Source organism: Podarcis liolepis, assembly GCF_965112155.1.
Source record: "Podarcis liolepis genome assembly, chromosome: 6".
Lineage (NCBI taxonomy): Eukaryota > Metazoa > Chordata > Lepidosauria > Squamata > Lacertidae > Podarcis > Podarcis liolepis.
In genome coordinates, this window is record NC_139559.1 from 62,689,734 (window position 1) to 62,705,286 (window position 15,553).

The 15,553-nt window shown below is 39.1% G+C and overlaps 1 protein-coding gene across 24 annotated transcripts in view; it reads left to right on the forward strand.

The window, feature by feature from the left end:
- SGIP1 (SH3GL interacting endocytic adaptor 1) overlaps positions 1 to 15,553 on the forward strand; it is a 134,907-nt gene that overhangs the window by 98,882 nt on the left and 20,472 nt on the right. For 14 of the 24 annotated variants that reach the window (XM_083510491.1, XM_083510482.1, XM_083510490.1 and 11 more), the window contains 4 exons: positions 228 to 352; positions 1,491 to 1,617; positions 7,269 to 7,328; positions 8,592 to 8,651. In XM_083510491.1, the coding sequence (XP_083366617.1) occupies positions 228 to 352; positions 1,491 to 1,617; positions 7,269 to 7,328; positions 8,592 to 8,651 (372 nt within the window). The remainder of the gene's footprint in view (positions 1 to 227; positions 353 to 1,490; positions 1,618 to 7,268; positions 7,329 to 8,591; positions 8,652 to 15,553) is intronic. The other 10 variants (XM_083510483.1, XM_083510474.1, XM_083510484.1 and 7 more) reach the window with 2 other exon arrangements.

The window sequence follows — 15,553 nt, forward strand, 5'->3', positions numbered from 1 at the left end:
ATAAGCTTTTCTGTTTTTATTGCGACTTAGCAACTTTCTGATCTTATCCAATTCCCATCTACACATATGAATTGTCTTGTTATGCAACAGCTGCCAGCCTAAGTCAAAAACTGTTTGGGCAACTGTTTGCTTGATGGTCTGCTCTGTGTTGGGGTTTTTGATAAAGGTGGGTAAGAACTGCAGTAAGGACAGCTCAACACCATATTTATAGTGTGCATTTATTTCAGGTTCATCATCTCCTGCTCGACCTGCAACCCCGTTGGCATCCTGCAGCAGCCCTACTCCCCCGCCTCCTCCACCTAGACCCCCATCTCGTCCAAAATTGCCTCCAGGGAAGCCTGGAGTTGATGTGGTAGGTTTAGCTTCTTCAAAATTACTAATTAAATTGAGACAACATAACTTCAGCTCACTGTGGTACAGACAAATAGAGATGAACAAAGAATTCTTAATAAACAAATGACTTCTGCCGTGTCCCTAACCTAGTGTCTGATTTCCTCCATTATTTGAAACCATACAGAGAATAATCTCTGTTGATGACGGTAAATAGGCAGATTGTTATGGAAAGTCCGCATTTGAAATTGCAGGCTAGTTTTGTCGGTTTTGTTGGTCATGCCAGAAACAGGTCAGAATTATTACACCTGTGTAAGAATATGCATTTGCTTTAGCAAGAACGTCTCTAAAATGTCAAGAAAGGTCAAGAAATCTGCTATGCCCCAGTTAAATTGAAATTGTCTGACACTAGTGTCTGACACATTTTCTGAAACACTTGGACTTGTACATACACAAGCACACAAAGGGATGCTTCAGTTTTTACTATTCTGACATGAAAAGCACTTCTTTGTCAGAAAATGTGTACATATTTGTTCCTGTCATGTGACAGATGTGCATATACTTTCCACTATGTATAAACACAATCTTGGGAAGTCACAGCCAACCATGGATTCCAAGTACACATTAACAAAGTGAAAGAAACTCATTTACCATTACCATCATTGACTAGCCACATGCTCTTTTCATATCTGCTCCTATGTAGCCATCCTTGCTATATAAGAAAAAGTGTAATGTTTGAAAAAACTCTTCATGAAAAGTAATCCATCATTGTGGATTCCAATAGTGAAACAACCCAGTGATTTTATTTTGGACCATTGCTTAATTTTGCACCTGTGAACTGTTTTTTTGTGCACCATAGTTTGCAGTTTCCGATGCATCCCCCAAACGTTACATTCTGCAGCATGTTTCTCATCTGCACTACAAATATCGATCACATGCATTAGAGAACTCAGTAAAACTTTTGGCTACACAATTGGGCTAGTAATCAATAATCTATTGAGAAATCAATAGATCTGTAAATCCACTCAGTGTGAATGGATTAATTCTGGGTGTTCCAGGGGCCTTAGAAGATAGTGTGTGCAGTTATGAATATTCTTGCTTGAATTCATGTTCAGAAATGCACTGTGTGTATCTTTAATCTTGTTTGTGTTTGTCTACAGTCCAGACCATTTAGCCCTCCGGTTCACTCATCCAGCCCTCCTCCGATAGCACCTTTAGCACGTGCTGAAAGCACCTCTTCCATATCGTCCACCAATTCCTTGAGTGCAGCTACTACTCCAACAATTGGTAACGAAAAGCTTTTCTTTGTTTGAAGAATAGTTTCCATGAGTGGAATGGCTTGAATATTTTACTTTCTGAAACCCTTTATTTGGTTTATATTTTCCTTTGTTTTCGTTGTCATGGTCATGTTATGTTAAAGCACTTTTTAATGTAAATGAGAATTGCACTCTTGATTAACTGTAGACTGCTGCAACTGCAATGTATATTTGTGTATAAAATAGCAGGGACCTGAAGGGGTGCATAGGCTCCCTTTATTCCCTAAACTGTGCCTTCCCCAATAATTTCCTAAATTCCGCTAAGATCAAGATGCAGTTTTCATTGGGTATAGGAGACTTTCCAAGGGGAGATCAGGAAAGTGGAAAGAATGGAGCTCTTCTGGCAGGTTTTCTATGCTGAAAGTTATTCTGCCTACAAACCAAACTGCTTTTTGAATTGGAGGAGGGAAACTCTAATAGTAGTTTAGGATTCAATGCAGCATTTCCTGGAAGTCTCTTAGAAGCCAGTGGAGATGTGGAACAGTCATGCTTCCCTTTGAATTCTGACCACTATAGATACAAAATGTTTTACAGTACTGTGTCACGCCTGTGGCTGCAAAGCAGGACGAATAGTCTCGCAATTTGGCAATCATATAAATCATTGTTAGATTAGTTAGCTGTAGAAAAACTAGATAAATGCAATAAAAATGAATAAAGTTTAACACAAAGTTAATCTTAATAAGGAGAAATAGGAAAGGATAGCAGGAGCAGAAAGTATATTCTAGTACCAGATATTATTAAAAAGTAATGTTACAAACCAATTGTATGTGCTTCTTGGATTGCAGAAACACATGAAAAAATTCAAAAAGTTCTAAACTTTTTCAAATCCAGTTTCTTAGAAATTTGAAAATATGGAAAGTTGTACTGAAAACATGGTTTTTTTCTTCTTAAGCTGAGGTTAGATTACAGTTGTCAAAAGTGATAAATGTTCTGTGGCTGGCAACGCCTGGATGTTGATGCTTTTCATTTTTTGCTTCACTCTCTGGTCTTCCTTTCTGCTCCCTGCTCCACTTCCTTCTCAGACAAACATATATTTGAATTCTCTTTGTCATTCTTTATTTCATTTACAATACTCTTCATCTTCTTTACACCTTAAAACCACCTTCTTCTCTCTGATATAGTTCTTTTGTGCTGCAGACTCCTGGTTTTCCTTTTTGACCTGCGTCTCTTTTCATCAACGCTTCTGCTCTTCTACAGACCATCTCTGTCACCTTCAGTTCTCATTGTATGCCAGGTTGTTTTCTTTTATTGATTTTCCCTTCTTTTACATCCCTTTGGACCCGTTCTGCTATTAGTCTAAACTTTCTTTCTGTAGTGTTCCTGCTGTGTGCCTCTTAACCTCAATTTTTTTATCAAGCATTTTCTAATCTGTGTAGACGAGAACGGGCACTTGAGCTGCTGTTCAAATTGTCTTTCTGACTATTCTGAATGAACTCAGAATGGCAACAAATTGGATATTCCTAGAAGGGGGGGGGGAATCAAAAATCTGAATGAGCTGAAATGGATATGTTTTGTCTTCATTTGAGTAATAGCCATTGAGCATACTACTGACTTCCCATACTAGTGGTGTTTAGTCTTCACTCAGTCATAGTAATTCATAGATACTTGTTTTGCTTATTAGAAAATGAAGATGCTGTCAACTGGGGCATATATCCAAGCCTCCAGTGATAATTTGTTAAATGCTGAACCTGGTTTGAAGTGCTTTCAGCTTTAGTTTGTCTTTTTGAAAAACCATTCACTCTTGTTTCTTTCTGCCTATTGTGTGTGAAATGGAAGTGTGTGGGGGAGAGTGCTTAATGCAATTTTCTGACTTCATGTTTCCTTTTTCGTACCTATGTCCTTTGTTTCTGCTTGCTGTTGGTCAGTGCAATGACCAGGGTGATATAAATGCATATCAGTCAAAGTACTGAATAGCATTTCAAATACTTAACTAACAATATCGTATTATCAACTAAGAGGCTGTGTCATCAGTGGCTCAACTCCTTGTATGTGAAGTATTATGTTCCACGGGGTGGTGTAAATTGTCTGAAACTGATGTCGCTCAGTAGTTTTTATGACACACTGTTGTGTGTTCTTACCAGTAACTGTGTTTCAGAACATAAGGTTCCAATGGAATCAAGCCCATCTGATTTGTGAAAAGGGCTACTTTTAAGTTGAAACGTTAGCCTAGGTTTTGTGCAGGTAAAACAGGTGATGGGGAGGAAAACACAATTTTCTGTTGAAATAATAATTTTCCCCATATATAAGCATGAACATGATGACTCTGTCACTATAGACATTTTCATTAATAGAAGTAAAGTTCCTCTAGATAAATTTTGTTGCTTTTAAAAGAAATAACCAATGATCCATAGAGACCATTGCTGGTTTCTGTTTGATTTTAGGATAACAATTGTGAAAGTCAAGGTGAATTAGAGTCAGGATTATTCTGTTATTCAACGTGATTTCACAAATCTAGATAACCTTCAAATTGATATTCATAGATGAGGTAACTACAAAAAATGTCAGAATGTTTATTTATTTTAAAACATAATATTTATATTATGCCTAAAGTTACATGTCTTTTCTAAAGCTACCAGTACATCCAACTTGTAAATACAATATTGGAAAAATCTGATGACAGTTCAAATATAAACAACCATTAAAATATCCATCCAATCAGTATCAAACAAGGGTTGCCTGAAAAGAAAGGCTTTATATAATCTTTCTAAAAGCCTGTGCTTATGAGCTCCAGCAGATACTCTTTTAAGGTTTCTTTTCAGTGGATGGAAGAAACCAGTTACTCAATAGCCAAGGACACTCTTTCAAACACAACCGTTTAAAAGTGCTATAGATTGCCCCCAAAGCCTTATATTTAACCTAAACTTTAGAAGCAATGTGAATGTGCAGTTGTGATAGGGTAGTACATAGTCCAAGTTTTAGGTGGCAGCACACTTAAAACATTACAAGCTTTGAAGGCCACATGCTTTTGACTAACCATTCAAGAACACGAGTAGGCCTTTGATTCATAGTCTTGACATGAACATGATTCATTCGCCATATATGATTTTTATAGAAATTGCTGTTACGTTGAAGTTGATTGAGTAATCAGGCATTTTATTAAAATTATCTAAGTGGCCTTTTTTACAGATGGCCTTGGAGATTTCACCACCCTTGTTGGGGTGAAGAGAAGCTTTAATACAAAATGATTGAGAAAACAGCTGAAATGGCTAATAAGGAGTTCCTGGTTTGTATTTGTACATCCCAGCTATTTTTAGTTATTGTGTATTTGTTCATAGTGACTAGCCTGAGCATTCTTTATGCTGGCAATATGAAGGTCTTGACATGAGCACTATAGTTAGACTTCCCACTGACTGGCCTGATTTGCTTGTCACGCTAAGCTAAACCAAGGCTTAGTGTGAGTACCTGAGTTCCCAGAGAGGAGCTTGCAGCTGCTTTGCTGTTCCTGAGTTCTTTTTGCTGCCACGTAACCCTGATTAGCACATTGTTCAAACCTGGGCATCATGGTTATGGTCCCTAGACTAACCACAACTAACCCTTGGTTACAGCTCATAGCTAGTCTGGAGACAGCCTGATCTTAAGTCCAGGTGCAGAAGACATGCTAAGCTTAAACTTGGTTTAGCTCAGCATGGCACATTAGCAAAAAAGACCAGGGAGCAGCAAAGCAGCTGCAAGCTCCTTTCTGGGAGCTCATACATTCATGCTAAGCCATGGTTAGGTTTAATGCTATGTGCAAGCCTGTTCACTTTCGCAGCTTATAAAAAGGGGCTGCTTGGTTTATGCATCCCTTTTTTTTAGAAATCTGAAATTAGGATTCGCTTCTAGAGATAGCCAAGGTAATAGTCACACTCTTAGACAAGACAAACTATTTCTGGAGTCAAAATAAAAAATTCATTCCAGTAGCACCTTAAAGACCAACTAATTTAGTTCTTGGTATGAGCTTTCGTGTGCATGCACACTTCTTCAGGAGTGTTTTCTTGAATGTGTTAAACACAGGCACAATTTTACATTAATATTAGATCAACTTGTTTTGTCCTTTGATATTGTTGGGTGTCTGTGTCTCTGTGGGGAGAATTGTATTCACTGTAGTAAAATAAAAGGAAATCTTTGTTAAATGCTCAAATTCTGTGTTCTCCTCAATGCTCTCCCTGAGCAGGGACGGAGGGAAGGACCATATTCCCCACAGGTACCTTAATTTTAAAAATCTCCCTTTAGTTTTCCATATTGTGAGAATATATAGGTAGCTTCCAGAATTTATTGGCTTCTGGAACAAAATAATGAGAATTTTTTCATCTACTCCTTGAAAATAGGATTGCATGTTTATTGGCAACAGAGAAACCTCCACCTGTCCCAAATAGGCAAGTGGTATTGTCAGATCATGTGTTGGATGAGACTGGATTGTGCCAATCTGCTCTTGTGGCCCATGACAAATAATGCAGTAAATTATGCTTAATATGCTGAATGGCTTGGCATGTAAAAAGCTTCCAGCTCAAGGCAAAAGCATGGCAGGCATTTACCGTGGAGAGGGAATAGCAATTCCTGCGGGAGCAGAGCCCAGGTTCCAATGCAATTTCAGACCTCTTGAGTCAGGGCTAGTTTGAGTCCTTGGTTTGTATCCTAAACCATAGGATTCAAAAAAATGTGCTAAAGATCTGGCCTTTGTATTTTTCCCTGTTTCAGAGAACAACAATTATGGCTTACAGTCATACTATTAGGCTTGAATGGGTTAGCAGAGTAAAAAAAAAAGGGGGAGGCCATTAGCAAGAAGCAATGGGTCCCAGTTATAGCAAACTCAGTTTGAGTTCAGCATTGGGAAATACCTCTTGATTGTAGGAATGGTTGGACAGTGAAACACGATTGGTTTTTTAAGAGGATTTTAGCAAGAGTGAATGACCCTTTGCCAGGTATGCTTTGAGTGTGGGGAACTTTTCCTTGTTGCAGTAGCACCTTTTAAATTCTATGGATCTAAGACAAGAGTAGTCAACATGGTGCCCTCCAGATGTTGCTGGACTCCAGCTCCCATCAGCCCTAGCCAGCATGGTCAACAGTCAGAAATGGTGGAAGTTGTAGTCCAGCAACATCCAGAGAACACAGATCCTCCATCCCTGGGCTACAGTCACACTTCAGCAGGTAGAGTTTCTTCAGCACTCCTAAACTGACTACCCCTGATTTAAGACATGGAAGGGTTTGGACACTCATTATAAAATTCTACATGAAGAGTAAGGTACACAAGATACACAATATGACTTACTCCCAGTAAGTGTCCCTACGATTATGGCCTAAGTAGCTCGTAAGAAGCACAATTTCTCAGCCTTTGTGGCTTCCCTGTGTGTGACTCTTCCAGTCTCTAAAGGTTATCCCATATATGGAGAGTTTGTCTGAGGAAATATGACACAAAATTATTTCATTTACTGTTTGTCTTTTTTGTATTTGTTTTTGGGTTCTTGTGGTGGTTGTTGCATATGATTTTGATAATAAAAAGAGATGTGTCCACCATTTCTATGTCTATGATCTTTTTTTCATTGTAATGTTTGTGGTTTGGTTGATAAACAGCTACTTGATTTTCATTTGGAATTTGTGTTTTCATTGTTTTTCTTTTACATTTCTTTTGCTCATGGGTTTCAGAAGATGATGCTTATGTTGACAAACTGCTCACGTTTGAAAGGCATTGTGAAATTCCTGCAGGTACTGTACTAGCAGAGTGGTTTCAAGAAATCTGGATTTAAAATCCTAGCCATTGTCATCTGAATGCTTCCTTCACTGCCACCCTCACCACCATGAGTGTCAAGTGCATACAAATATATACTTATATGTAAAAGAGAGGAACTCATGCCAAACTCAGAAATGCAGCATATAGCATACCAGTTTCCCAATGGCAAGAGTTTTGGAGAGGTGATAGATTTTTGACTTGTGGTTCTTTTTTATGTAAGGTATAATGCTATTACTCAAGAGCAGGTCTTTCCCATATGTATATTCTGTCTGCCCAGCTCTTCCTTCATTTTACAGGACTAGGCTTCCAAGGAAGCTTACAAGGCCAGATGTGCTTAGCTTCAGCAGTAGTGTTTCCTTAGATGTTTTTAGTTTGTTTTGCATGTACCCTGGACTCTTTAAAATATTGTGAGTCAAAGTAACTGGTAATTTTTGACTAGGAGAGAAAGAAGGGTAGCTTTAAATATTATTTTATTGGTTCAGTTTGGAAATTTATCAAATAATACGGTTCAATAAAATCATGCACTTAACCAACATTCCAGAAATCCTGCCCAGTAGTTAGTTAATCCAAATTTATCACCTTTAGAGAAAACTGTCAAACCAGAGATTAATGCCTCCTTTGGAAGCCCACCCATATGAAAGATCCATGCAACATACGTTCAGAATTATAATGCATGCTTATCTCAAGAGCATGTGAGTGCCAGAATCATTGCCATGTTTTCTCCTTACCAGCCTTTTTCTTCAAGACAGGTTCATGTAATAAAGTTTAGTGCTACATTTTCAGATGTTGTTTTCATACCCAGAGGCATCTTCCAACATTACAGCAGCATCTTTAAAATGGAGACAAGGCCTTGTGTGACAAATTCCGCCCAAAGCTAGTACAGCAAAAAAAAACCCCCAACATACTACTATTCTGTTGCAGCAACAGAACACTTCTCACACCCTCCATGCACAAACACGTAGGCAGCAATCCAGTGGGCAAAAATTATCTCCATTTAGGATTCCATAGCTTGCCATTTTTTTACTTTTTTTTTCTTTTTTTTTGCTTTCTGTTTCCCAAAATAAAACAAGAAAATTGTTTTAAACTCCCTTCTACTCCCCCTTGCACGTTAACAGCTCACAGCGCCTCTTCCTCCCCTGTAGTGAGATTAATAACCTGCTTCTGTGACTTACACTTATGTCCTTCTCTCTCCCTTCTCCTTAACCTTTCCCATCCCGCTTCAACTCCTGGCCATACAGAGAATGAACAGCCTTCCCTCGTCTGGTTTGACAGAGGAAAGTTTTATTTGACTTTTGAAGGTAAGTAGTGCATAGCATACTGGGTTGGAACTTTAAGCCCCCATTTTGCTCTTATTATTTAATAGAAGCCCTTTGGTTTCCTACAAACAAACAAACAAACCCATTCTACCTTTCTGTATGGTAATGCTATGGCTACTTAGATGACATGACGAGTTCAATCAGAATCATTTTAAAATTTGATTTGTACAACTGTGTCCCTTCAATTGTTATAATTTAAAGGGGAATGGGGAAATAATTGTTGTTGATTTTCTTTTTAAAAAAATCTTCTTCTGGAGTTACTGATTATCAAAGAACTTGACTCTGTCAACCAGGGCTTCTTTGTATACACTTTGCAAGCAGTTTTTACACCTTATAGCAGCTACACATTATAAATATAGGTAGAATGCTCTATTATCCTGTTATCCATTTCTAGAGCTTTCCTTGCCATCATATTCTTAACCATGACAATTTCCCATTCCCTTAATAAACAGAGTATTTCAGAGAAATATGAAAAATACATTCGTATTTAGTGCTTGGATCATGTATCAAGACCGTTTGACGGGGGGTGGATAAAAATAGTATTACAATCTGAATGTTGGTCAATTAATAAAAGTCCATTATCCATTTGATACTTCAGTGTTGTCATTTTAACATTTATGTAACCTTTTTCCAGCTTGGCTATACAGGAGAGTTAAAGCTTTCCTATATTAAATGTTTGATTTCATGAACCTATTTTATTCTGTGGCAAATATCCTCTGGAGTAAGAATTGGTTGGCACAACTCAAGTTGTTTTTAGTACCCCAAAAAAGTGTTCCAGAGCATTGTTGAACCTCCTGAACCATGGGAAGGTACTGCAGAGAAGTGGAGCAGAATCATCAAAATCACCTCCCTCTACCTTTCCTTTGCAGAAACTCTACACTAGATTATCAATCCCTTCCCTCACAGAAGGGGCTCTTCCCTGAATGGAAGGATAGTTTCTTAACCTTTTTCTGTGGAATTGCTCCACATATCTTGTTACTTCTAATTCACCTCTGGGGATAAATGTATAAGAAAAAGAAAGTGTACTGGAATGACTGAGTTTCATATGAGCATGAAATGTTGTGGTCTGAAATGGAATATGTAAGTCAGTTAGCCAACAAGGTGCCCTCCAGATGTTCTGGACTACAACTCCCATTATCCCCAGTCATTGGCCATGCTGACTGGGGCCGATAAAGTTATAGGTCAAAAGGTTTGAAGGGCACCTGATGAAGATTGAGAAAGCTAAGTTTGATGCCTCTGGAAATATTTTTCTGTTATAAACTAGGTAAAGCGAATGCATCTTTCCTTCCTGTTAAGTCAGCCTCTGCCTAATCTTAACCAGTTACTGATAGGTCTTTGTGATTTGAAAATACTGATACGATCCTTTTAGTTTTCTAAGTTAAAGGAATACCCCCTAATGGTTTATGTGCCTTAAATATACTTCACAGAACTAACATCATAGTACAACTATTCTGCTATCTGTAAAAGTTGTTGCCCATCTGCAAACAGTTGTTTTTTTAATGAGTCTTGGGAAATTGTCCATATTTGGTGACGGTAAACTTTAATTTTGTAGGAAAACAGCAATGGGGGGCAGCTTTAATTGACTACATGTTTCTCTCAGCAGTTAATTGTTTGGGCCTATACTCAAGCTGGGCTTGAGAGTCCTGTCAAAAGTAGCACTGGAGCTCTAGAAGTTTTTGCACCTGGTTCCCTCCGTGCTTGTTTTTGGTGCCATGATGCCAAGGCACTGCTCTTTTAAGCAAGTGGCTGGCCCAATCTTCTTTTGTGGTTATTGTTTTTGACCTGTGCCTCTGCTAATTTAGTTTTGTGTGTTTTGTTACCTTTTATTTTTTGTGAACCACCTCAAATTCCTTCAGTAGACAGAACGGCAAGATAAAAATATTTTGAATAAATAAAACAATATTGCCTAAACATGTGTAGAACCAACCCAGGGAATCCCTGTGGATTTGGCTCTGTGGATAAAGAACCTATCAGCACATTGGGGAAAGGCAGCATTCACACATGCACACTCCCAAGCAGACATTGATCCAGCACACTTTTAGTGCATTTGAATAGGGCTTTCATTTCTGCCATTCCAGCCTGCCTTTAAAAAGCAAATATGGACAGTGGTTTGACTTCTTGTATTCACAAAGCCTATGATTTCCTGCTAGAGATTTCATGATTTATAGTGGTGTTCTTGAAGCACTTGCATTGTTAAGTAAACAATTTCTGTCTGTAGGTAAGAATTATCTACATTTTTTTTTGTTTAAATTTGATCAGTTTCCATATATTTTTAAATCTTGCATAATCAGCTCATAAAAATACATACAAATCTCTCAAAATAGGAAATGCCTTATACCTCAGGCTTGAGAATTTAAAAAATGGCCAAAATGCTAAGTCTTGTCACTAGGGCAAAATCAACCACAGGTTAGTCCTAACCCTTCTTACATTGACTCACTTATGGTTGAATCTGAAAGTCCTAGACTATAAAATATAGTTTATAAAAGGTTTTCATCAGGTGCCAAAGAGGTATCACATAAACAAACAAACAACAACAACTACCACGTCAATAAAGCCTGTTCAATAAAGCAATTTCAATAACCTGTAAACAAACCCAGTAGAAAAACAACAAAAACTTCAGCAGCAAGTACAATAAGAGCAGATGGTGCAAATTACCAAAAAGCTGGATTGATTTCTTAGTTTCTAATTGGATTTCTTTGACAAAGACTCCATTCAGCATTGACAGAATAAGTTTATTCAAGGCAAGGGGAATAAGCCACAAAGTGTTGGGTATTTTCCTGCAATTGCCCGTTTGTGGGAGAAGGAGTGGAAGAAAGGGAGTGATGAGAAGTAGGTGGTAAAGAGGAAGCATGAGAAACTAAGTGAGGAGGACAGGATCCTGCAGATTGTGAAATAGTTTACCCCACCCCCACCCCCCAAAAAGATGGTCCTGAAATCCCATCCCAGCAACTGCATCTGTGTCACTATCAGAAGCTGATGAATATCTATGGCAAAGCAGGATGTTTCTTTGGATTTCTGCAAAGCTCAAGTTTATAATACATTTGAAGCCAATTTGCATCCTAAATAGAAGTTGTTCTTAAGGTAGAAGCCTGGTAGTTGGTGCTGCTAGACTTTCTTGTAGGGTAGGGTCACCAGATGTTCCCGGGGACAGTCCCCGGATTCAGCAATCTGTCCCCGGACAAAATCTGTCCCTGGGGACAGCAGAAAATTTTAAGTGTGGGAGAACCTAAGGCAAAGGAAATCATTGTACTGGTGCCGTGTGTCCCAGTGCATGTGACCCATTGCCTAGGCCCAGCAGAGGGAGGAGTCAGCCTGCATTCAGGTGGGATCTGCAAGATGGGATGGGATGCCCTTTTGTACTAACTCTGCAATTGCTTATAAAGGCACAGTTGTTGCTCAGATGCCAGATGCAAACTGAGCATCATTGGGCAGCCTGCACTATGACCATAAGTTTGGTGCTACATGAAGCTCTCAAAACAGGAGCATAGGAAGCTGCTTTATACCAAATTAGTTTGTTGGTCTAACTAGCTGTGATTTGGAATGGCTCTCCAGCATATCAAAGAGGGCCCTTCCTATTTGGTAATTGTAGTTCATAGTGTTTAATGTTTACATTAAGCCACTGCCATTGTGCTGATGGCACCGTTGCTGTCTGTTGAAAATAAGCCAATATCATGTGGTGGACCCTCTTGGTTGCAGTTTTAGAAACTTGACAGATTCACTCTTTTTGGATAAAGCAGTGTAATACAGAAAGTGAGACAGGTGATGTTTAATTTACAAAAAAAGATAGTCCCAAGCAATCAGCAGTAGAGTTTGATCTCCCATCGTCTTCTTTAAACTACTGCCTAAAAAAATCTGCTGCCTTTGCAAACCTGCATCCTAAGTAATTATCAATCTCCAACTTTATTGTACTGTAATGTAGTTCCTAATCAAGCCTTAAAGTGTAGCCCCCCTGAGTCTGTCATCTTCTGCTGAGTTTTGTATTACACATAACAAACTGATGCTTAATAAATACTAATACTTTTTACCCCAAGGAAGCATATTTGACAGAAAAGTAATCTCTCATCTACAGATACATTTTGTGATACTTTATTTTCCCAGCTTTTAAGTCTCCACTAAAGTAATCCGTGCCTCTGAAGCACTTTGGTTTGTCATGATTGTAAATCACACTACTTGCAAATCTCACATATGAAAGGTACATTAAAATTGCTGCTTCTGCAAATTTATCTCTTCACTTGTTGGGTAACATTTTAGAAAAGCTGTTTTCCATTTAGTGTGAATGTATTTCATAATCTCCAAAACAAACAATAGTTGGGTTTTTGTTGGGTCCAAAATATTGGTTCCCTACTTTTTCTTTCTTCCGTGAACTTAATTTAATTTTGTCTGCTTAGAAAACATATTCTCAAATCAACAGCTTTGTGAATAAGAAGGCTGGTGTATCAGTTTATGCTTATTGGGTCTTCAAATCTTATTTAAAATGAAGAAGGGTACTTAAGTCTATGGGACAGCAACTATATCCATCTGAAGTGTGCTGCCTAGCCTCTGCTTGACAATTTCAAAGCTAAAAGAGGTATGAGAAAACTGGCATCTATGGCAACTCATGGGGCTGGCAGGTCAACTCTGAGTAAGACCTCCCTCATCCACAATTTGATTGTGGATGAGGAGGTTGATCTGGTTTGTATCACTGAGACTTGGGTGGATGAGCAGGTTGGAGTTGGTCTCATCTGGGTACTCAGGTTAGCATCAGGGCAGACTTGAGGGAGGAGAGGAGGAGGGGAAGTTGCTGTGTTCTACAGAAATTCCCTCCCTCTCCCTCTCCTTGCTACAGTTGGGGGATCTAAAGTGTGTGTTCCTGGCATTGGGCAATCAGGACAAATTAGGTATTCTGCTGTCTTGCTTCCTGCCTCGCTGCTCAGCTTTCTCCTTGCCTACGCTTACACAGCTGGGCTCAGAGGTGGTGTTGAGGACTCCCAGACTGCTGGTTTTGGGGGACTAACATCCATGCTGAAGCGAGTGGCTCTGGGGTGGCTCAGGACTTCGTGGCTGTCATGACACCCATGGGGCTGTCTCAACATGCCACCGGTCCAACACATGTGGCAGACCACACTCTGGACCTTGTTTTCTCAACTGCACAGGAAGAGGGTGATCTGAAAGTAGGGAGCATTGAAATCAGTCCCTGGTCATGCTCAGATCACTTCCTGTTGAGATTTAGGCTTCCAGCATCTTTCCCCCTCTGCATGAGGATGGTTTGCCCTTGGAGGCTGATGGATTGAGTGGGCTTCCAGGCGGCTCTGGGGGATTTTCTGGCTAATATGACTTGTGCTCCTGTCGAAGTCCTGCCTGACCTCTGGAACATCTGAATGGCTCAAACCATTGATGCAGTTGCCCCTGAGCTGCTCCTCCTGCTTCATGAGCCCATTTGGCTCCCTGGTATACTCCAGAGCTTAGGGCGAGGAAACAAGCTGGACGCAACTGCAAGTGGAGGAAAGATCTGGCTGAATCCAGCCAAACAGTGGTGAGGGCTCATCATTGAGCCTACTTATTGGCAGTGAAGGCGCAGGAACGAAGGCATACTTGGTTACCTCCACTGCATCCTCACTATGCCGCCTGGCATAGCTTTTCTGGGTAATGCAGGCCTTTTAAAGTCTGGCCTTAGGCAAGTAGCTTGCTGTGACTTGTTTGCAAAGCATTTTTAGGACAGAATAGCTTGCATCTGTTACAGCACATGAATCCTGAGTTGTGTCCAGAGAACTGTCTAGTCTGATTATGTTGGATAAGTTTCAGTTAACAAGGCTCAAGAATGTGGGAAGGGTGCTTGGATAGGGTTGCCATATTCCAAACAGTGAAAATCCAAACACCAAATTTGACACTGCCAACATGGATTTTATGCTGATGGATGCAATATTCCAGATATGCCCAGGAAATTCGACATGTATGGCAGCCCAATGCTTGGATCAGTCAGGGCGACCACTTGCGCTCTCTACCCTTGCCCCTTTGGGCTGATAAAAACTAGCAGAGAGGGGACAGCTGTCTGTTTGATAAGCAATTGCAACATAGAGAAGATAGGATTACCTGGCGGGCACTATAGCAGATCTCCAAGGTGTGCCCATGGGCCTCAGACTTGAAGGAAAATTTCATCCTCTCTCTTTTTAACCTGCTTTGCACATGTTGAAATAACCATTGTTTTTCCTGTACATAGCTCACGGTTCTGACCAAAAATGAAATTTCAGGTTTAAATTCCCTCTTCTTGTTTGTATATAAATATCACAGCTTATACAATTCACAACACTGATATTAAATATAACACCATGTAACCACTCACATTCATTCAACAACTAAACAGGCAATTTTATGTTAATTGATACTGTTATTTCCATGATGATTGCTTCATAATTGGTACACACTTGAACCAATTAATTTTACTTAGCCATGTAATTTTATCTTGACTATTTTGAATTGATTTATTCACAGCGTACTCTGAAATTTTGCTGGTTCTGTCTATCTCTATTTGTCCCTAAGCAATAAAAGCATAACAGTATAAAATAATAAAATTTCAGGGGTTACAGAACCCCAGTGCCTTAACTGTACTTCTCATTTTAACAAACTTTGATGTGCTGAATGTTGTTGTGATAAATGAACCTGTCATATAAGCATCAAAATACATTTCAACATCGAAGTTTATTTTCATATTTTGTGTAGTATTTTGAGTTGTATAATTGTGATATTAACAATGAGCTTTTCATTCTTAGCTCTTCTTTATTAATACTCTTCATATTCACAGCACAATTTGTAGAAGGACATTTTGTACTATTAAAGCTATAATAGATGTACTTTGTACCTGTCTAAAAGGGATGGCATGAATAGGCTACAAGACAGAATTTACGCAA